The following is a 21,557-nucleotide window of genomic DNA, read 5'->3' as shown; positions in this document are numbered from 1 at the left end:
ACTTTAAAACTAAGACCCCTCGTAATATCTACTTCCCTAGGAAAAAGTCTCTGGCTGCCCACTCTATCTATACCTCTGATCATTTTGTACACCTCTATCAAGTCATCTCTCATCCTTCATCGTTCTAAAAAGAAAAGCCCTAGCTCTCTCAACCTTTCCTCGTAAGACCTTCCCTCCATTCCAGGCAACATCCTGGCAAATCTCCTCTGCACCTTTTCCAATGTTTCCACATCTTTCCTGGGAACAGCTAATGTTTCTGATCATATAGCACTAAAGGTTACTCTCCAGTGGGGAATAATTAACCACCTATAGAGAGTGGTTTTGAGGATGTGTTAACAGCTGGATCAGACTGAATTTTGATTTTCCCTGTGTCTCTGGCTAGGGTGGGAATTGCCTTTTGTCACTTTAACAGATCCAAGCTTCCTCTTAGGATCATAGAATCCCTACAGTCTGGAAGCAGGCCATTCAACCCCTCAAGTCCACACTGACCCTCTGAAGAGCATCTCACTAGACCCACCCTATCTCCGTAACCCTGCATTTCCCATGGCTAACCCACTTAGCTTACACATCCCTGCACACTATGGGACAACTTAGAATGGCCAATCCATCTAATCTGTACATCTTTGGACTGTGGAAGGAAATTGAAGCACCCAGAAGCAGACACAGGGAGAATGTGCCAACTCCACACAGATAGTCACCCGATGTCAGATTCGAACCTGGATCCCTGGTGCTGTGAAGTAGCAGTGCTCACCGCTGAGCCACCAGACTGCCCCCAGTCTTGTTTCCAATCCATTAACTAATGAAAGGGATACAGATTTGTACTGGAGTATGTTAGGCCGAATGGCCTGTAACATCAGTGCTGGAGTTGACACATCATCTGTCCATCCTTTCGTGTCTCACCTGAAATAATTGCACAGATGCTGGTGTTCTGTCACCATTATTTACTAATGCACAGTACACTGGCTGTGGCCAGACTGCTCGGAGTTATTTGCTTGGACTGAGGAGCTTCTAATCTCTTAGTTAATTTGGTCATCCAGGACATTCCTGATAGGCCAAGGTTAACAACCCCAATCAAGGATCTCATAGTCAACAAAGTCAACCTGGTTCCAATCACTACGTCAGCCTATCAGTGTAAACCTCTATTTCTGTCATGTATGTGTCCACTAGCCCTTGAGATACCATTATCCTTCAGCACTCCTGATGAGCCCAGGTCTTGCTTCCTCTGCGGAAATCTTTCATCGTTTGAATGATCTCTATTCCTACCGCCAGCCCTCATTTTCTAAGGGGAATGCGGCATAAACTGTCTCTCTTTCTCTGTCGGGCGTATTCTCGTTCTTGTGCCTGATTGTAAATCTGTTTCTTCACTGTCTTATAGAATCATATGGCACAGAAACTCTTCGGTTCAACTAGTCCCCGCCGACCATAAGCCCAAACTAAAGTAATGCCACCTGCTTACGCTTGACCCATTTCCCTCCAAACATTTCTTATTCATGTACTTATCGAAATGTTGTTGAACCGTTGTAACTGTACCCACATCCACCACTTCCTTGGGAAGTTCATTCCACACAAGTTTCATTCCACATTTCACACAGCCTTTGTGACATATGCAAAGGATCAGAATTATGGAAGACACTGTTATTGTACAAGATAATAAAATGTGAGGCTGGATGAACACAGCAGGCCAAGCAGCATCTCAGGAGCACAAAAGCTGACGTTTCGAGGGTCTAGGCCCGAAACATCAGCTTTTGTGCTCCTGAGATGCTGCTTGGCCTGCTGTGCTCATCCAGCCTCACATTTTATTATCTTGGAATTCTCCAGCATCTGCAGTTCCCATTATCACTGTTATTGTACAGTTGGGCGACGCTGTGGGAGAACTGCGATACCCTGCCAGGACTTGTGTCCAGAGGAGCAGAATGAATGTACCGTTAGTGTAGCTATTGCTTGTGAGCCATTCATCAGCTTAAATGTCAAACAAAAAGCCAAGATGCCCCATTTCAGTTTTTAAAAACTTCATCTCCCATCACTTTATTGAGTCAACAGTAAGGAGTTTAAATCGGAAAGTGTGATTAAGCTAAAGGCCCCTTCTCCCTGTCCACTAAGAATGTAAAAAGCCTGAAATCAGTAAACAAGTTCTCCAGTCCTGGCCAACACTCATGATGAGATCAATAACACAGAAGGGCTTAACTGATCTCTCGCTCAATGTTACTCTACCTTGAGATTTCTCCAATGAGTTCTCACAGTGCCTGCCAATGGAGAAGTGAGGGTAGCTGTGGATTTTGTAGTGGGAGATTTCAGAGGAGCTGGGAGAGAGGTTGGATTTGTCAACTGAGACCCTCGAGAGTTTGGGAGAGATCAGGGAAAGTTAGAGGAGACAGTCTTGAAGAGCCAGAGTGAGGGGACCAGGCGATATCAATTCCAAGCACCCAGCTCTGATGGTTCCCCATGTTCTCATCCAACAGGTGTCAAGGACCAAGTGCAGTGCTTTTCCTGTGATGGCAGCTTAGCCAACTGGGAGGAAGGAGATGACCCGTGGCAGGAGCACGCCAAGTGGTTCCCACAGTAAGTGGACTCTTTCTTTTCCTTTCCCGTCCGAGCCTCCACGTTTTGCCAGAGCTCCTGCTCCACTGGAGATATCCCCAATGAAGAGCAAGGCGCTATCCCCAATGAAGAGCAGAGCCTGGGCCTCCGGGCCCAAAAAGAAGAGCGGAGCTCTCTCAAATCGCACATAGACACAGCAGAGACTGGCCCCGGCTTTGGTGAACGTCAGGCCAACAGCTTCATGCACTGCCTGGACGTGGGAATGTGAGCATTGAGTGTGTTCCCTGGATATGGGAACATGAGTATCGTGTTTCTTCCCTGGGCATTGGCGTATCAGTGTTGCGCATGTTCCCTGGGCACGGAAATGTCAGGGTTGCGTGTGTTCCCCAGACACGGGAAAGCGAGTGTTGCATATATCCACTGGAAAAGGGAGTGCAGGCATTCTGTATGTTCCCTGGACATGGGAGATTGAGCATTGCCTAAGTCTGTCCCCTTTCAGACTGACTGTGATGGGGTGAAATCCCAGCTCAGGGACCGATGTGTAATCTCACAGCCTGCTCCCATGGTCCGATGGCTCTGTTGTCTTTCCAAGGTGTGAGTATCTTCAAGGACAGAAGTCCAAGGAGGAAAGGGACCAGTACCGCCGGAGCTACGTTGGATTTCATGGAGTCACAGTAAGCATTTCATCAAAGCACAAATGAGGCCTGTCAGCCCAATGTCCTGAGCACTGGCTAGATAAATCCTGGGAGCTGGTCCTCTGGACTGGATGCTCCAATCTGTTTGGGATGGGACCTACAAGGAGAGAGAACTGTTGATCTCCAGGCAGATGTGGCAACATTGTTGGGTCATACATGAAGCACATTTCACTCCTGGAGTCTGACATGTGCTTTGACATGTGTGTAGCATGTTGGGAGAGGCTGTGCCGCACATGCATACGCGTGTGGCTGACTGGAAATCTCTCCCGTGCTCCCCACTGGTGTGCACCGGATGGAGTCACAGGCTGGTGCCCTCCAACCATTTGGGAATACCACAGGTACTCCTTCCTCGGGCACGGAGTGAAACCCCATCCCAGAGACCCCAGCTCAGAGGCCGGGACACTGCCCACAGTGGCAGCAAAGGGCTGGAGTTCGGAGAGGCCGTTCAGAGGAGTCCATCAATGCTGTTCCAGCCAGCGATTCCCAATCCCTGTGAAAGAATTCCACCCCCTCCTCTGCTGAACCTGTTAGACATCCCAGTGGGCCGTACTCCTGCAGGAGCTAATCCAGGCAAGGATCCAGTGGATAAAGGGGGAAATGCAGGGTGTGTCCAAACGTGAGGGGCGCCTCTTCTTCCGGATTTCCAAGGCCATTCCTTGTGTTTCCCACAGGCTGCAGACTTTCTTTCGGAGGACCTTTGCCCATCGCCATCGCCTCGAGGTGAGGGACCTGAATCACGTGAGTTGGCTTCAATTCCTTTGGGGTTTGGGGCATGGGTGGAGTACAGTTGTTGGTTAGGGGGTCCACTTAGCCTCTGCAATCCAGAGGAAGGAGTGCCCTCTTTTTAAGGGTTGGGGGAAGCTGGCAGCGAAGGGGGCGCTTGAGGGGGTTGTGAATCAGGATGCAAGTTGCCCATTCTACGCTAACTACCCTCTGTACCCTCATGGAATCATACAGAGCAGAAGAGATCCTTCAGCCCATCGAGTCTGTACCGCTGAAAGTACATTCCGACCTATGCTGGTCCCACTTTCTCGCACCTGCCTTGAATGCGATGACAGTTTGAGCGTTCATCAAAGTATTTTGGTTTGGAAGTTTGAAAGCTGCCCATCTCAACTACCTCCCTTCCCTGGGGCATTCACGAACCCTGCCCCCTTTACCCTCTGGGTGAGGGGCCTCCTTGTCAAACTCCTTTCTGAGTGTCCCCTTAAAAGTATGTGTTATCACAGTTATCATATGCCATTGCTAGGCCAGCATTTATTGCCCAGAGTCAGTGTAGGTTTGACCAGGAAATGGTCATCGTTGTCACCAAATCCCGATAGTGTGGAAACAGGCCCTTCAGCCCGACAAGTCCACACTTTCCCTCAAGGCATCCCACCCAGACCCATCCCCACTAGAGCCCACCTAATCTACACTATGGGTAATTTAGCATGGGCAATCCACCTAGCCTGCACATCTTTGGAATGTGTGAGGCAACTACAGCACCCAGTGGAAACCCACACAGACACAGGGAGCGTACAAACTCTGCGACAGCTGCCCAAGGCCGAATTGAACCCGGCTCCCTGGCTCTATGAGGCAGCAGTGCTAACCACTGAGCCAACATGCCACCCTAAGGGGTCCTTCCTTAGTGAGCCAGATGCAGTTTTCCTGACAATCAACAATAGTTTTGTGGTTGTTAGCTTCTTAAATTCCAATTCTTGTTTAAAAATTGGATTCAAACCCCAGCGTATTCCATGGCAGCATTTGAACTTGGGTGCCCAGAACATGACCTGGGTCTCTGGATTAGCAATCCAGAGATAGTACCAGTAGGCCAGCACCTCCCCCTGTCTGAAGCTGAAGGCTCCAACTCTGAATCTGCTCCATCTCTGTGGTCACTTCATCTCAGAGTAACAACCAAACCAGAGCCAAATCCTCTGCAGGTCCCATAAGCAGGTCACTAAGATACAGAATTACATTTGCCTGTCCATTCCTCTGTGATAACGTCTCTACGATTTCTATTAGGCTCCCCATCACCAGCTCAGGAATAGCTGACTCTGAGATGCATTCTTGACACATCGTAGCACTGTCACTGAGTCCATCACCCGAAGGTCCAAGTACAGACATGGTCGCCTCAGTCCAGACGTTTCTTAACTGCTTTCTGATGAACGGTCTAGGCCCGAAACATCAGCTTTTCTGCTCCTCTGATGCTCCTTGGCCTGCTGCGTTCATCCAGCTCTACACCTCATTATCTCGGATTCTCCAGCATCTGCAATTCCTACTCTCTCTGTTTCATAGCTGTTAACAGTCTTGCTGTCTTCACCGTGTGATTAGAGCCGGACCCGGACCGGGGTTGGAATATTTTCGCGGCTGAGAAGACCCGACTGGAGTCATTCCACAACTGGCCACCAGGGTGCAGCGCCAGCCCGGCCGAGCTGGCGGGAGCTGGATTTTTCTACCAAGGTCAGTCAGTCCGAGCTGGTCGGTGAGGAGCGGGTGTCCTCGTTGCAGTTTAGCGACACAAAGGGTGGGGGTGGGGAGGGTGGAGCGAGGGTTGCATTTCTGTTGCGCCTTCCACGAACCCCGGGTCCTCCCGACGCACCGCGCAACTGGTCAGTGACCCTCGCAGGCCTGGAGTGGGGGGAGTAGGGGGCATGGCAAGATCCTACAAGCAGCCACGTGATCACAGCCTTTGCCGTGGGATAAACGTCAGCCTGAGGCCGCCTGGTTTGGGCAGAAGGAGACCTCACCTCCTAGCCCACCACTGCCCTCGTGCCCCTGCCAGCTCTGTCACCCCAGGGGACAACAGCTGAATGGCAGGCGGCTCCTCCTCCCAGTATTCCCGAGTCTCTCCTCTGTCTCTGACAGATCCGTACAGCGAGTGGTCAGCTTCCTGATCTTGACCGAAACTCCCCATTGTGGCGCTGCCCATTCTGTCCCTGTCTTAGCCCCAACAAGGGGCTGGCATGGGGAGAAGTGGGCGAAACAGTATGTGTCTTGCACAGTAGGCACTAGCATTGTTTATGTAGGGAACACCGCACCGTCTCAGTTCCCTCTCTCTATACGTCTCCAGGTCGAGGTGACTGTGTTCAGTGTTTCTGCTGTGGAGTTCAATTATTGGAATGGGAGGAAGAGGATAACGCTTGGACAGAGCACCGGAGACACTCATCAGAGTAAGGAGAAGCATGAGTGATAATGGGAACTGCAGATGCTGGAGAATCCAAGATAACAAAGTGTGGAGCTGGATGAACACAGCAGGCCAAGCAGCATCTCAGGAGCACAAAAGCTGACGTTTCGGACCTAGACCCTTCATCAGAGAGCTCTGATGAAGGGTCTAGGTCCGAAACGTCAGCTTTTGTGCTCCTGAGATGCTGCTTGGCCTGCTGTGTTCATCCAGCTCCACACTTTATGATCAAAGGAGAGGCATGAGGCTGCTCTTGTTCATGCCACCATCAGGGGGAGCTCTTCACCCACACATGCACACGGAGATAGTCCCGGTTTTCAGACAGAGCAATCCATTTCTTGGCTATTAGCACCCGCTCTGGAACCAAGATTTTTCCTTATGGAGGTGCAATTAGGTTGGGGCGGGAGGTTTTCCCACAATGATGAAATTTGAGGTGCAAATTGAAAGCTGGACTGGCTATGTCGATTGGTACAGAGTTAGTGCTGCCCAGAATGTTCTGTTTATTCTTCCCCCTTTAGAACTGAAGCGCTCATTGCAGAAACTGTGTCATATTCGTTTTGAGCAGGGCTTTTTAAGGATGTAAAAGAGTCTTCAAATAAAAGAGCACTACAGCTCAGAACAGATCCTTCAGTCCGACCAGTCCACGCTGACCATAACCTCAAACTAAACAAGTCTCACCAGCCTGCTCCTGGCCCCAGTCTCTTCAAACCTTTCCTATGCATGTACTTTTCCAAATGTCTTTTCGGCATTCTGACTGTACCCACATCCGCCACTTCCTCTAGAAGTTCGTTCCACACACAAGCCACTGTCAGTGTAAAAAAATTGCCCCTGTATTTCTGAAGAAAGGTCTCGACCCGAAACGTCAACTTTCCAGCTCCTCTGATGCTGCTTGGCCTGCTGTGTTCATCCAGCTCTGCACCGCGCTATCACAGATTCTCCAGCATCGGCAGTTCCTGCTATCTCTGCCCCTCTTTGCCCTTGTCCTTTTTCAAATCTCTCTCCTCTTGCTTTAAAAATATGCCCCAGAACTTGAAATACCCCATCCTAGGGAAAAGACAGCTAGTATTAACCTTATCTGCACCACCCACGATTTCATAAACTTGTATAAGGTCACCTGTCAACCTCCTATGCTCCAGTGAAGACATGTTCCCAGCCTATTCAGACCCTCCTTATAACTCAAACCTTCCATACCCAGCAATGTCCTGGTAAATCTCTTCTGGACCCTCTCCAGCAGGACAATATCCTTCCTAGAATAGGGTGACCAGAACTGGACACAGTGCTCCAGAAGAGGCCTCACCAACGTCCTGTACAACCTCAGCATGACATCCCAACTCCTATAGGCAAACGTTTCAGCAGTGATCAAAAATCAGTGGTTTTTAAGGATGTAAAAGAGTCTTCAAATAAAAAAGCACTACAGCTCAGAACAGATCCTTCAGTCCAACCAAATGCATTTGTCACCAATATTTACCTCTTACATATCTGTTCAAATGAGTATGTGCTTAGTTAGCTGGGTGTAGAAGATGCAAAGGCACATTATGGCTAGGGAGTCATTCCTGGCATGATATTGTTACTGAGTTCATAATCCAGCTTTGTTAGACTCAAAACATTCACTGTGTTTCTGTCATCACAGATGCTGCAAGACCTTGTTGAGTTCCTGCAATAATTTCTCTCAATGATTCAGATTTCTGAGTTTTTATTTATAATAATCATTCGGGATGTGTTGAAGATGTGGGTTCAAATCCCAACACTGCAGATGTTCAGTGAAACCGCAGTTTCAAAGTTAGTTCACCTGTGATCTTTGACAGATTCTTGAGCATGGAAACAAACTCTTCGACCCAACTTGTCCGTGCTGACCAGGTTCCCCAAACTGAACAACTTCCATTTGCCTTGCATTTGGCCCATATCCCTCTAAACCCTTTTTGTCCATGTACCTGCCCAAATGTCTTTCCAATGTTGAAACTGCACCTTAGTTGTAAAAATCCCATCTGGTTCAGTATTGCTCCTTAGAGAGGGAGATCTGCCGTCTTTACTGAGTCTGGGCCTACACGTGACTCCAGACCCCACATCCAATTTGGTTGCCTCTGGTCAATTGGGGAGGGCAATGGCCACATCTCAGCTACTAAAGATCCCCTGAGGGGATTTGACGAGGCTGGCGGTGGGAGGATGTTCACCTCCATCGGGGTAATCTAAAGTGGGAGATGGGGGCGTAGAGTTTCAGAGGAAGGGGGTTGTGCTTTGAAGACAGAGATAAGGAGGCATTTCTTCTCTCAGAGGGTGGCCACTGTTTGGAATTCTCTTCCTCATAGACCAGTGTAGGATGGGTAATCAAATGTACCCAAGGCCTGAGATTCCGATCCACAGGAGTTTTATACAAAGAACAGGTTCTACCTGTCAATTCGTTGAGGAACACAAGAACATCCAGCTCAAACTGACTCTGATTTTGCGTTTCAGGTGCCCGTACCTTCTGGCGAGAGACAAGGCGGCCGGGGGAGATGCGGGAGGAGAGCAGCCCCGGGAATCATCCCTCAGCATGCCGGTAATGTGGAACTGTCCATTTGCCTCCAATAGGGGTAGCATATTTCAGGGGCTTACTGGCAGCTGGATTCTGGTAACTTTCTGCATTGTGCTTCCCTGCATCCTGCCCTTTGACCCTGTGAGAGTGGCTAAAGGGCAGCGTGCATAGCTCTGACCTTGATCGACATTTTGCCAAGTTTGCTGCTCCAGTTGGCAAGGATGACATATGTTAGCTGTTGGTTAGGGGCCAATGTTGTCGGCAAGACAGATGGGCCATTGAGACAGGGCATTTGGACTCCCCCATATTGCAAACCTGCTCAAGAGGGCCATCAGTTTGATTCCATACTGGGAGGAAACCCCACAACCACCGCCCCCCCCTCCACCGGCCTTCTCCAGCCCTCATTGTCACAATGTGTCAGGCCTGGCTGAAGTGTTGAGAACGAGCCTTGAACTCGTGGCTTGGTAGCTCAGCGGTTAGCTTTGCTGCGTCACAGTGCCAGGGACACAGGTTCAATTACCCCCCTCAGGCTACAGTCTGTCCATGTGGACTTTGCACATCCTCCCTGTGTCAGTGTGGGTTTCCTCCAGGTGCCCCGGTTTCCTCCCACGCTCCAAACATGTGCAGCTCAGGGTGGGTTGGCCGTGCTAAATTGTACCGTGGTGCCCAGGGATGTGCGGGTTGGGGTGGATTGGCAGTGCTAAATTGTCCCATAGTGTCCAGGGATGTGCGGGTTAGGGTGGGTTGGCCGTGCTAAATTGTCCCGTAGTGCCCAGGGATGTGCGGGTTAGGGTGGATTGGCCGAGCTAAATTGTCCCGTAGTGCCCAGGGATGTGCGGGTTAGGGTGGATTGGCCGAGCTAAATTGTCCCATAGTGCCCAGGGATGTGCGGGTTAGGGTGGGTTGGCCGTGCTAAATTGTCCCATAGTGCCCAGGGATGTGCAGGTTAGGGTGGATTGGCCATGCTAAATTGTCCCGTAGTGCCCAGGGATGTGCGGGTTAGAGTGGATTGGCCATGCTAAGTTGTCCCATAGTGCCCAGGGATGTGCGGGTTAGGGTGGATTGGCCGTGCTAAATTGTCCCGTAGTGCCCAGGGATGTGTGGGTTAGGGTGGATTGGCCGTGCTAAATTGTCCCATAGTGCCCAGGGATGTGTGGGTTAGGGTGGATTGGCCGTGCTAAATTGTCCCGTAGTGCCCAGGGATGTGCGGGTTAGGGTGGATTGGCCGTGCTAAATTGTCCCGTAGTGCCCAGGGATGTGCGGGTTAGGGTGGATTGGCCGTGCTAAATTGTCCCGTAGTGCCCAGGGATGTGCAGGTTAGGGTGGATTGGCCGTGCTAAATTGTCCCGTAGTGCCCAGGGATGTGCGGGTTAGGGTGGGTTGGCCATGCTAAGTTGTCCCATAGTGCCCAGGGATGTGCAGGTTAGGGTGGATTGGCCGTGCTAAATTGTCCCGTAGTGCCCAGGGATGTGCGGGTTAGGGTGGATTGGCCGTGCTAAATTGTCCCATAGTGCCCAGGGATGTGTGGGTTAGGGTGGATTGGCCGTGCTAAATTGTCCCGTAGTGCCCAGGGATGTGCGGGTTAGGGTGGAGGACCTTAGGTCAAGAGGACCTTAGCTTGTTGTACAATCGGGTCAGAATTCCTGGAGCTCAGCATGACGAGGATCTTCTTTCTCCTTGAATAGGATGAGGGAGCCAGGGAGAAGGATGATCCCATCGCTGGAGGTGAGTCCATCAATTGGTCACAGTGAACGGATCCCCAGTCGATCTCCGACCAACTGTTGCTGATGTCCCCCTAAGCCTCGCTTCCAAACAGCAAAGAGCTGGGTGGCGTGGTGTTTTAGTGTCAGGACTGTGCTGGAGATCGAACCTCACCATGGCACATGTTGAAGTTGGTAACCTCTACCTGAAAAAACAACTCAAGGCTCAGCCTTTTGAGAAAGGGAAAAGCAAAGGTTCACAATCTTGCGAAAGATGAAAATAGTTTCCCTCTCTCTGTTTTAAATGGGTGCCCCCTTATGTTTAAACTGTGACAACCACCGCGCTGCCCCCCCCGTCCCCGCCCCCCCCCCCCCCCCCCGTCCCCGTCCCCGTCTCATCCTAGTTTCTCCAACAAGAGAAGTCAAAAGCCACAAGAGGGTAGTGGAATCAGCCTCATTAGGGGCATTTAAGCGGCTATTACAGAGGCATATGGATGATAGTATAAGGTAAGGGGGGAGGTTAGATAGATCTTAAGGTTAGGGTAAAGGTTTGACACAACATCATGGGCCAAAAGGCCTGTACTGTACTATTCTATGTTCTTTGTTCTATCCATTCCATGTCCACCTGGTCAACTCCCCTCAGGACCTGAAAAGTTTCAATTAAGTCACCTCTTTTCCCTCCAAACTCTAGAGTATACAGACTGAGCCTCTCTGGCCTTTCCCTCATAAAGTTTTCCCCTTTTTTCAGGTGGTAAACCTTCTCTGAACCACATCCAATGCAATAGCGTCCTTCCCTGAGCACAAGGGGACTAGCCCAGTACACAGATCTCAGCAGTGCTACATACACCTCCCTAACCTCTTCCATGCAACCGTGCTCGCAATAAAACATAGAATTCTATGAGTTCTCCCGATTGCATGTTGTTCCTGCATGCTAACCTTCAGAAATTCCTGCACAGACCCCTCGGCTTTTATCGCTTGGCATGTCACATATTGACCTGCCGCAATTCTTTATCTCCAACAGGGTTTGACTTTTTATTTTAACAGAGAGCCTGCCCAGCAAGGACGACTGGGCTGAGACTGTCAGGAGGATGAGGAAACGTTTGCAGGAGCTGTACCGCTCGCCAGAGTTCCACACTGACTCCTTCAACGACTGCATTCCCGTCGAGCTGGGCACGTGCTATGCGGAGCCGCGCCTGGTGCTGAAGGACCTCAAGGACAGGGAGGTGCGCCAGCTGGCCTTCCCCGAGATGCTGCGCGACCTCCGCAGGGTGACCCTGCTGGAGGGCGAGGCGGGCATGGGCAAGTCGGCCCTGCTCAGGAGGGTGGCCATTCTCTGGGCGTCGGGCCGTTGCCCCCTGCTGGCCCGCTTTGTGCTGGTGCTGCACGTGTCGGTGACACAGGGCGGCTGGGGCTGGGAGGCAGGCACTGTGTGGAGGGAGCCCTCCCTCGGGGAGCTGGTTTCCCGGCTGGGCGGCCGCCTCCTGGTCTTGCTGGACGGCTATGGGGAGGCCGAGCCCTTGCCGGCTGAGGACGAGCTGGTCCGCGCCAACCACCGGGGCAACGCTGCCGTCCTGGTGGGCCTCAGGACAGACAAGGCTGCTGCCGTCCGCCAGTTTGCCGACGCCGTGGTCTCTATCGCCGAGTTCCCGCTCTACAGCTCCATACGACTTCTGAAGATGAAGTTCGCCCACGACGCGCCACGGCTGCGCAAGTTGATCTATGACGCCGCCTGGTCCAAGACGCTGAGGGCGGCCCTGAAGACCCCTCTGTTCACCCTGGCCCTCTGCCAGCACTGGGTGAGGGAGCCGCTGGACATCGGCCTGAGCTGCGTTTCTCTGTTCCGCGCCTTCCTGGCCTACGCCGTGCGGCCCAAGAGCCGGGGGGAGCGAGCAAGGCGAGCTCTGGAGGCCTGCGGAAGCCTGGCACTGTCCGGGTTCCTCGTCTCCCGCTACAAGTTCTCCGACGAGGACCTGCTCCAGGCCGGGGTGGACGCAGACGGCGCCCTGGGTCTCGGCCTGCTGAGCAAGTTCACCGCCCAGCGCCTGACTCCCACCTTCAGGTTCCCCCACGTCTCCTTCCAGGAGTATCTGGCAGGCAAGCGGCTAGGTGGCCTCCTGGGGTCAGAGCTCGCCGCTGAACGCGAGGAGGGGTCCTCCTCCCTGGGCCAGGTCCGCACCTTCCTGGAGGTCTTCACACGCTACTACTACCTCCTGGTCTACGCAGCTTCGTGGTCCAGCAAGGCAGCCTCGCTCATCGTCACCCACCTCCTCGACATGACCCAGAGGCCTACGTCCTTCGACTACTGGGCTGATGCTAGCCCTGCCCTGGTGCACCATCCCGATTTAATGTCGTACAGGGATCTCTTCATCCAGGGCTCCCAGATAATGGACCCTGAGGAGATGTTACATCTGACCACCAGCCTTGTGCTGGATTTTGTCTTGTCACTGACCAATGCGGAGACCAGATCCTCCATTGCCTCTGTCGTCCTGAACTTCCTGACTGGGAAACATTTGCAATTTGATGTCACTGAGCTTCACCAGAGGAAAATACTCACTTTTCTAAAGGTGTACCCTGAAACATTGACCGTCCTCAGCCACCTCAAGATCTCATTAACTGGGAAAAAGAGATTGGCCACCATGAGTTATTCCAAAATGGTGGAATGCATGAGCAATCTGAGCATCCCAAAGGTGGAGGAGGATTATGTGACTGCGTTCCAATCACTGGAACAAATATTCCTGACCAACCAGGCAAAGGAAGAGGAAATAAGCAGCTTCTTTGCTCTCAGCAGCCACAATATCCCAGACTCTTTCATGGAGAACTTGGCTTCAATCCCCACTCGCTACAAGGTCCCGGTCCTCAAACTCCACATCCGTTGCGTCGACACCTTCCGCAAAGAGGATTCTGAGTGTCTGCTGAGGCTGTGCTCCCTCTCCGACTGCGTGGAGCTCACCATCTGGGACAGTCTCGGAGTTCTCGGGCAGATGGAAGCAGCCGTCTCGTCGTGTGGTAAGCGCTTAAGGGCGCTGACCCTGCACCGGACCACGTTGAGCCACAGAGAGCAGGAGCTGGTCACCGCGATGAATGCCCTTGAGTCATTGGACCTGACGTTCGCTGACAACCAAGCTCCAGGTCCTGGAGGCAGCTTACCATTGATATTGCACCTTTAATTTGCCAACATGTCCCCACTGGGCTCCATGGGAGCGTTCATCAAACAGCACTTAACAGGCAATGTGAAAGCAGATGACCAAAAACCGGGGGAGGTTTGGAACCCCCATCTTCGGATAGATGGGAAGAGTTCCGGAGGGAAATTCCAGAGCTTATAGCCCTGAGCAGCTAAAGGCTGATTAATGATGGAGCAGTGGGAATCGGAGATACGCAAGCGGCCAGAATTGGACAGCTGCAGATACCTTAAGAGGGTCGTCAGGCTGAAGAAGTGGAGAAGGGGCGGGGATGTGGTTTGTGGGGGGATTCAAAAAATGAAGATGAGAACTTTCAACTCGAGGCAATTCATTGAACATGGTGGGTGTTGGGTAAAGGGGATTTGATGCAAGTTGGGCTGGGGGAACAGGCACAGTTCTGTTGTTGGAAAACTTTTCAGGTAACTTTCCAAATGATTGGCATTGTCTGACCAGTTTGAAGACATTGAGTATAGGAGTTGGGAGGTCACGTTGGGGCTGTACAAAGCCTTGGTCAGGCCAGTTTTGGAACACTGCATTCAGTCCCGGTCTCCCTGCTATAGGAAGGATGTCGTGAAACTTGAAAGGGTTCAGAAAAGATTTACAAGGATGTTGCTGGGGTTGGAGGGTTTGAGCTACTGGGAGAGGCTGAATAGACTGGGGCAATTTTTCCTGGAGCGTTGGAGGCTGAGGGGTGACCTCATAGAGGTTTATAAAACCATGAGAGGCATGGAAAGGGGGAATAGCCATGCTTTCTTTCCCTGGGAATCCATAACCAGAGGGCATAGGTTTAAGTTGAGAGGGAAATGTTTTAAAAGGGCCCTGAGGGGCAACATTTTCACACAGAGGGCAGTGTGTGTATGGAATGGGCTGCCAGAGGAAATGGTGGGGGCTGGTACAGTTACAGCATTTAAAAAGCATCTGGAAAAAGTAAACGAGTAGGAAGGGTTTAGAGAGATCGGGGCCAATTACTGGAAAATGGGACTAATGTCTGGTCGACATGGACAATTTTGATCCAAGAGTCTGTTTCCATGCTGTACATCTCTATACTCCATAACCTTATGCGCAGGGAGTGATTCTTCTTATAGCGATGAACTAACAGGTGAATTTCTTCATTATAGAGTACCTGCTGAGTCAATTGGACAAGTTGGAACAACTAAAAGAACTCATGATCAATGTCGGTGCCCATTCATCACTGAAAATCATTGACCAGATTTGCGATGGCTTTGCAAAACTGCAGAACGTCGAAAAGCTCACCCTGTCTGGAGTCAACTGTGTGCAGGATTCTTCAAAACTCGGTAGGCACTGTCTTGGTCCAGCTCTGAACGTGACACTGGCCGTGTTTTCATAACACTTGGGAATAGTGCACTGGAAAGTCAGTTTCATTATTGTCAGAATTATCACAGATTGTGAAAGGATTTAGTTAGTCCGTCCAAAGTCCAGAATTTACTTAGTAATGAACTAAGGTTCAAAAGAAGAATCTCACCAGGCTTCTGCACTTAACAGAACAAAACTACTTCTCACAAGCAAATGTTGTTGAAGAATGGCATTATGAATTGCTGACTTATAACTCCACAGCTTAAACTATCATTCCCATTTTGTTCCTTTCATATTCTGAGACACACAAAGACATACAAGTAGTGTAGGTTAAAGATGGAATCAAGATCAGGGAATCACAGTTCAATAGCATGAATCCAGACCACAGGCTGCAATAAGTTGCTTCCTGTCAGTTTATTCTGGCTCTTTGCTGTTTGCACAGTTTGTAGTTTGCATGCTGATGCTCTCTTTAATTCATTAGTTGACAATCCACCCCTTTCACTTTTGTTAAAGAGATTTTGATCCACCCGGAATGTTGAGACAGAAAGCTGAGTGGTAAGTAGCCAGCTTTTACTGGAGACTTCCATGTACCTCTGTCCTGGTCACCCGTCCATGAGGCAAATAAGAGTTTGTTATTGTTACAAAGTAGAGGTTGACTCCCACCACGAGCTAAAACTGAAACACTCAAAGAGGAGCACCTCACCCAATAATCTGTAAAAGGAGTGAGCAAAGTTGTATAATCTGCCTTTCAGCAACTTTTAGTGGTTAAATAAAATAAACCCCGACACTCACTTTACAATCAACAAAGAACAATTAATTTATCTAATTCTAACAGTGAACAAATTAACTAAACTATTAGCAAACTGAATAAACCCCTCCTAATTACTAACTATTCTTGACTAAAACAAGATTCTAATATTATGCTGTTCTAATAAATATAAGTCCTGCTTATGTAAAATAAAAGAAAGTAGAATTTCGTCTCAAAATTAGAGCCAGATTACATGTCTCCTAGAGTGCTCTGTGCCTTCTCCATTGAATGTTCGGTCAGGAATGTTTCCTCCATCAATTCTTCTGTCAGGAATATTAACTAGTTGTGCCATTGGTATCTTTCGTATTTAGATGGCACTTTATCTAGACTTATAAGAGTCTGTGAGAGCCAGCAATTTTCTCTTGAGAGCTGAGAACTCTGGCAGATCGAAGTTGGTCCTCCTATCTTCGTCCAACTGCCGCCTTCTTTTATACCCCTGATGACATATCAATTGCTTACAATTGGATTGGTCCTAGGTTGTCAAAAGCATCAAATTCAAATTTCATAGGTTTCTAGCATCTAAGTGCATGGTTCAACTTGATTGGTTAAATTCAAAAGCTTGTTGTCTTGGTCAAAATGCTGCTTAATGGCGTGGTGTTTCGATACAAATGCTTTAATTTGTGTGCTCTCCGTACTTGCAAACGTTCAAGCTGCTCGCAGGTATCTTCAAGCATAGAAAAATCACAATTTTTTAAAGGGACCATGCAGAGCTTTCCCCCTAGCATTTTGCAAATTCTAACATCCTGCCTTCCAACCCACAAATACCCGGCCCAACTTTACAATATGATCTGCATTATCTGCTTCTTTCTGTCACTCTTCCAGAAGCATATGGCCTCGTGCACAACTCACAATGTGTTGCCCGGTTTCGAAAACTGAAGTTTGGCTAATCGTTCCTCACCAATAATTAGGATCTACATGAGATTTGAAAAGCAAACCTTGTATATTTCTGAGAGGTTTTGTGGGGTTGAGGCGGAGGGGAGTTCAGAAGAATTAGAGGCAGCCTTATTGAAACATACGAGATTCTTAGGAGACTAGACAGAGGAGATATGGAGAAGGTAGTGTACAGGAGAGAAGTGAATAAAGACAGGGGAGATGTGGAGAGGTTGATTTGCCTTGTGGGAGACTCTGGGACCAGAGGGCGTCATTTTAGAATAAGGGGTTGTCCATTTTAAAACAGGGGTGTGGAGGAATTTCTTCTCTCAGAGGGGCATGAATCTGTAGAATTTTTTACCACAAGAGGGCTGTCAAGGCTGGGATTGTGAAGTACATTCATGGCTGAGAAAGACTTTCAATCATTAATGGAATCAAGGGTCATGGGGAAAAGGCAGGAAAATGGAGTGGAGGATTATTAGATTAGCCATTGAATGGTGGAGTGGACTCAGTGGGCTGAATGGCTCATTTCTGCTCCTACGTCTTAAGACCCATTTCATACTTTGAAAGGTGAATCTAAAAATAGAGGATGTAGTTAAAAATAAGACATTGGCCGCTGAAGACGAGATGAGGAGTGTTCGGAATTAATCCTACAGAGAGCAGTGGAGGATGGCTCATTGAATGTATTTAAGTCTGACTTAGGCAGATTTTTAGTTGGCAGATCGAGGCCAGGCAGAAATGCGGAGCGAAGGGCACATTCAGATCGACTGAAAGGTACGGCAGTGTTGAGGATCCCACTCATAAGAGTCATCGAGTTGTACAGACCCTTCAGTCCAACCAGTGCATGACGAACAGAATCTCAAACTAAACCAGTCCCACCTTCCTGCTCCTGGCTCATATCCCTCATAGAGTTATCCAAATGTCTTTTCGATGTTGTAACTGTACCCACATCCACCACTTCCTCTGGAAGTTCATTCCACATGTGAGCCACCCTCTGTGTAAAATAAAAATCGCCCCTCGCGTCTTTTTTACACCTCTCTCCCTCACCGAAACAATGTGCCCTCTAGTCTTGAAAACCCCAATCCCAGGGAAAAGACAATTACCATTAACTCTATCTAGACCCGTCATTATTTTATAAGCTTTCTATAAAGTCACCTCTCAAACTCCTATGTTCAAATGAAACAAGTCCCAATCTCTCCAGCTTTTCTTAATACCTCAAACCTTCCATACCTGGCAACATCCTGATAAATCTCTTCTGACCCTCTCCAGCTTGATAGTATCCTTCCCATGACTGGTCGACCAGAACTGGACGCAGTATTCCAGAAGGGAGCATATGTTCAACTTATACAAGACACTCGGCTGGAGTGTTTGCGAACAGCTGTGGGCTCCTAATTATAGGAAAGATGTGAATGTATTGGAGAGGTGCAGAAGCGATTTATAAGAACGGTTCCAGGGATGAGAAATTTCAGCGATGAGGAGAGATTAAAGAAGTTGGGACTACTGCCCTTGGAGAGAAGAAGTCTGAGAGGGAGATGTGATGGAGGCTTTCAATATTATGAGTGGGGCTGGGTATAGATAGGGAGAAGCTTTTCTCCACTCGTAAACAGGACAAGAGCGAGAGGGGAAAGTGATTTGTGAATGGCACAAGGGTAAAGTGGGAGGAGACGTGGTCACCCAGTGAGTGGTTAGGGTCTGGCATGCACTGTCTGACAATGTGATGGGGGCAGATTCAACTGGGGCATCGAAGAGGGGCTATTGGATGGTTATTGGGATAGAAGAGGCTTGCAGGGAAATGGGGAAAATGGAGATTGGTGTGGGTGGGTGACAAGCAGTCATGACAGGCTGTCCAAATCATGAGCAGGCCTGGATAGAGGAGAGTGTGAGGAACTGTTCCCACTTGTAAATGGAACAAGGGGCGTACAGATTTTTAAAAAGAAGCAAAGGTGACGTGAGAAAAATCTTTTTCACTCAGCAAGTGCTTAAGAGTGTGGAATGCACTACCTGGAAATGTGGTAGGGACAGATTTAACTGAGGCATTCAAGAGGGACATTGGATAGTTACTTGGATAGAAGTGGTGTGCAGGAATATGGGGCAGGAAAAGGCAGGATATTGGTCACTGGGTAGTAAAATTAGTGCAGGCAGGTATGATGGGCTGATTGGCCTCCTTCAATCCCTAGCAATTCTGTGATTTGGTGACATTATGAAAGAACTGGACCCTCGACCGAGAATTACATTTTTGGCAGGAGAATTCCCACCTCGACCTGCCCCGGTCCTTGTCTCCACAGTTCACGTGTGAAATGTTCTGTCTTCTAGCTCACCTCCTCCGGAATTTCCCACAGCTCCGGGTCTTCCGCCTGAAGAGCATAAGCAGCTTCCCAGAGTTTGAAGACCTCAGCAAGGCTTTGACATCGTGCTCACGTCTGGAGGAACTGGCACTAAGTGATTTTCACCTGTCTCCGACAGAAACTTTGGCATTCGGTAAGTGAGCGAAGGTCCCAATCCAACGTCCCTGTCTATTCCCCCCTCATGATATTACCCCCTCGCCCCCCCAACCACCTCCAGTTTTGGGAAGGAGGATGGATTCACAGATCGGGGGCTCCTTGCAATGATGTGGCCTGGTCATGGGCGAACCCTGGTGTTGTCGCAATGTCCAGAAATCCAGATCTGCTACCAAATGTTCTGGGGCCATGGGCTTTGAATCCCCCATTGGCTGATGGTAAAATTTGAATTCGATAAAAATTTGGATTAAGGCATTTAGTATGCTTGCCTTCGTTGCTCAGACCTTTGAGTATAGGAGTTGAGATGTCATTGTTGAGGTTGTACAGGACCATGGTAAGGCCCATCCTGGAGTCCTGTGTGCGTTTTTGGTCACCCTGTTAACATAAGGATATTATTGAACTGGAGAGGATTCAAAAGAGATTTATCAAGCTCTCTGATGAAGGGTCTAGGGCCGAAACGTCAGCTTTTGTGCTCCTGAGATGCTGCTGGGCCTGCTGTGTTCATCCAGCTTCACACTTTGTTATCTTGGATTCTCCAGCATCTGCAGTTCCCATTATCTCTTATCAAGGTGTTGTTTGGAATGGAGGATTTGAGATATAAATTTGTGCAGGCTAGGGTCGATTGGCGATGCTAAATTTCTCAGTGGGATGTGCAGGCTAGATGAGTTAGCCTGGGTTACAGGGATAGGGTAGGGGGCTGGGTCTGGGTGGGATGCTCTTCAGAGGTTCGGTGTGGACCCGATGGGCTGAGTGGCTGCTTCCATACTGTAGGGATTCAATGATTCTTAAATGTTGCTATGAGCAGCACCTATCACCTTCTGTGTAAAAAAAATTGCCTTACACATCCTCTTTAAACTTTGCCCCTCTCATCTTAAGCCTATGCCCCCTAGCACTGACATTTCCACCCTCACTATCCACCCTCTCCGTGTCCCACGTAATTTTATTTACTTCTATCAGATCGCTCCTCGACTCTGACGCTCTAGCAAAAAACAATTCAAGTTTGTCCAACCCCTCTTTCTTCATTTTAGTCCACACAGCATCCTGGTAAACCTCTTCTGCACCCTCTCCAAAGCGCCCACGTCCTCTCTGTAGCGCAGCGATCGAAACTGCATGCTGTAGCCGAATAGCGGAGCAATCTTGGGAGTCTGAATAGGTTCCTATGATATTTTAACCAGTCAATGGCAGACAAGCATGCAAGCTGGTGCAAACACTCAACACAACACACCCATACAACATGCATGTACATTTGTACACACACACAAGCAAATATACACATTCTGAGTCATTTTAGGATTTCATACAATTAGGTGCATTTTCAGGAAAATTCACTAAATGCATGAGAGATGCTGATATGGTGATAGGGAGTGGACGAGGAGTTCAGTGACAGAAGACTTGTATGGAGCAGATGGGCCAAATGGCCTGTTCCTGTGCTGTGAAATTCAGAGTGGGTCTACATTCTGATTGCAGGTTAAGCACTCTCGCTGAATGAATCCCGCACTAACCCGACAATCTTGGGCGCTCTACCCTCGCTGTTTCAGAAACTGGGGGTAAAGATCGCTCCTCCATAGCCCCCCTCTTTCCCAGCTGACCCGATGGCTCCTCCAGCAAATGCTTATTCCCCCGGCCCCAGACCAGGCCCTCAAGGCAGTGGGATATTCCTCGGGGGAAGCTCACTCTCTGCTCCTCTGTCTTCCAGCGGCTTCCCTCAGCGAACTCCGGAACCTCAGAACACTGGAGGCTCCAAGCATCAGCTTTTCCAACACAGAAGATTCAAAAGTCTTCGGTAAGTTGGCTTTGTGTTAGTGTTTTCCAATATACTTAGGCCAGCAGGGATAGGAGTAGATCCTGGGGAAAATAGCCTTTGCTTGACTGTGTTCCCAAGATCTTCACAGAGAACGGAGTGCGCAAGAGGACACTGCAAATATTGCATTCGTTGGACACTACCTGCGGAGGGTGGGGAGAATTAATGACGTCATCTTCTTTTAAGCAATTGGATATTGATCTTGGGGCAAAAGTGATCAACGCCCATGGGGTATAAAGCAGGAACAGGGGACTGAGTTGGATGATCAGCCATGATCCTATTGAATGGAGGAGCAGGCTCGAGGTGCCAGATGATGTACTCCTGGTCCTAATTTCTATGTTTCGCTGTTTGCTTGATGGTACAGTATTCATGTTTACAAGAAACAATATGGAATCATGCAATCAATCTCTGCCAGTCAAAAGCAACGAATATTGTATCAAGTAACTCACCACCTGACTCCCCAAAGCCAATCAACCATTGCGAGG

The 21,557-nt window shown here is 49.3% G+C and overlaps 1 protein-coding gene across 1 annotated transcript in view; it reads left to right on the top strand.

Annotated features, from left to right (window-relative positions):
- Positions 1-21,557, top strand: part of LOC125448659 (baculoviral IAP repeat-containing protein 1-like) — a 31,935-nt gene that overhangs the window by 4,930 nt on the left and 5,448 nt on the right. Inside the window, exons 3-13 of the mRNA XM_059642613.1 lie at positions 2,460-2,559; positions 3,131-3,212; positions 3,905-3,971; positions 5,541-5,669; positions 6,280-6,379; positions 8,842-8,926; positions 10,588-10,627; positions 11,647-13,731; positions 14,900-15,076; positions 19,087-19,251; positions 20,968-21,054. Coding sequence (XP_059498596.1) covers positions 2,460-2,559; positions 3,131-3,212; positions 3,905-3,971; positions 5,541-5,669; positions 6,280-6,379; positions 8,842-8,926; positions 10,588-10,627; positions 11,647-13,731; positions 14,900-15,076; positions 19,087-19,251; positions 20,968-21,054 — 3,117 coding nt within the window. The remainder of the gene's footprint in view (positions 1-2,459; positions 2,560-3,130; positions 3,213-3,904; positions 3,972-5,540; positions 5,670-6,279; positions 6,380-8,841; positions 8,927-10,587; positions 10,628-11,646; positions 13,732-14,899; positions 15,077-19,086; positions 19,252-20,967; positions 21,055-21,557) is intronic.

Source organism: Stegostoma tigrinum, chromosome 45, assembly GCF_030684315.1.
Source record: "Stegostoma tigrinum isolate sSteTig4 chromosome 45, sSteTig4.hap1, whole genome shotgun sequence".
Taxonomy (NCBI): domain Eukaryota; kingdom Metazoa; phylum Chordata; class Chondrichthyes; order Orectolobiformes; family Stegostomatidae; genus Stegostoma; species Stegostoma tigrinum.
Note: the sequence above shows the minus strand (reverse complement) of the source record. Positions and strands in the feature narration are given on the sequence as shown.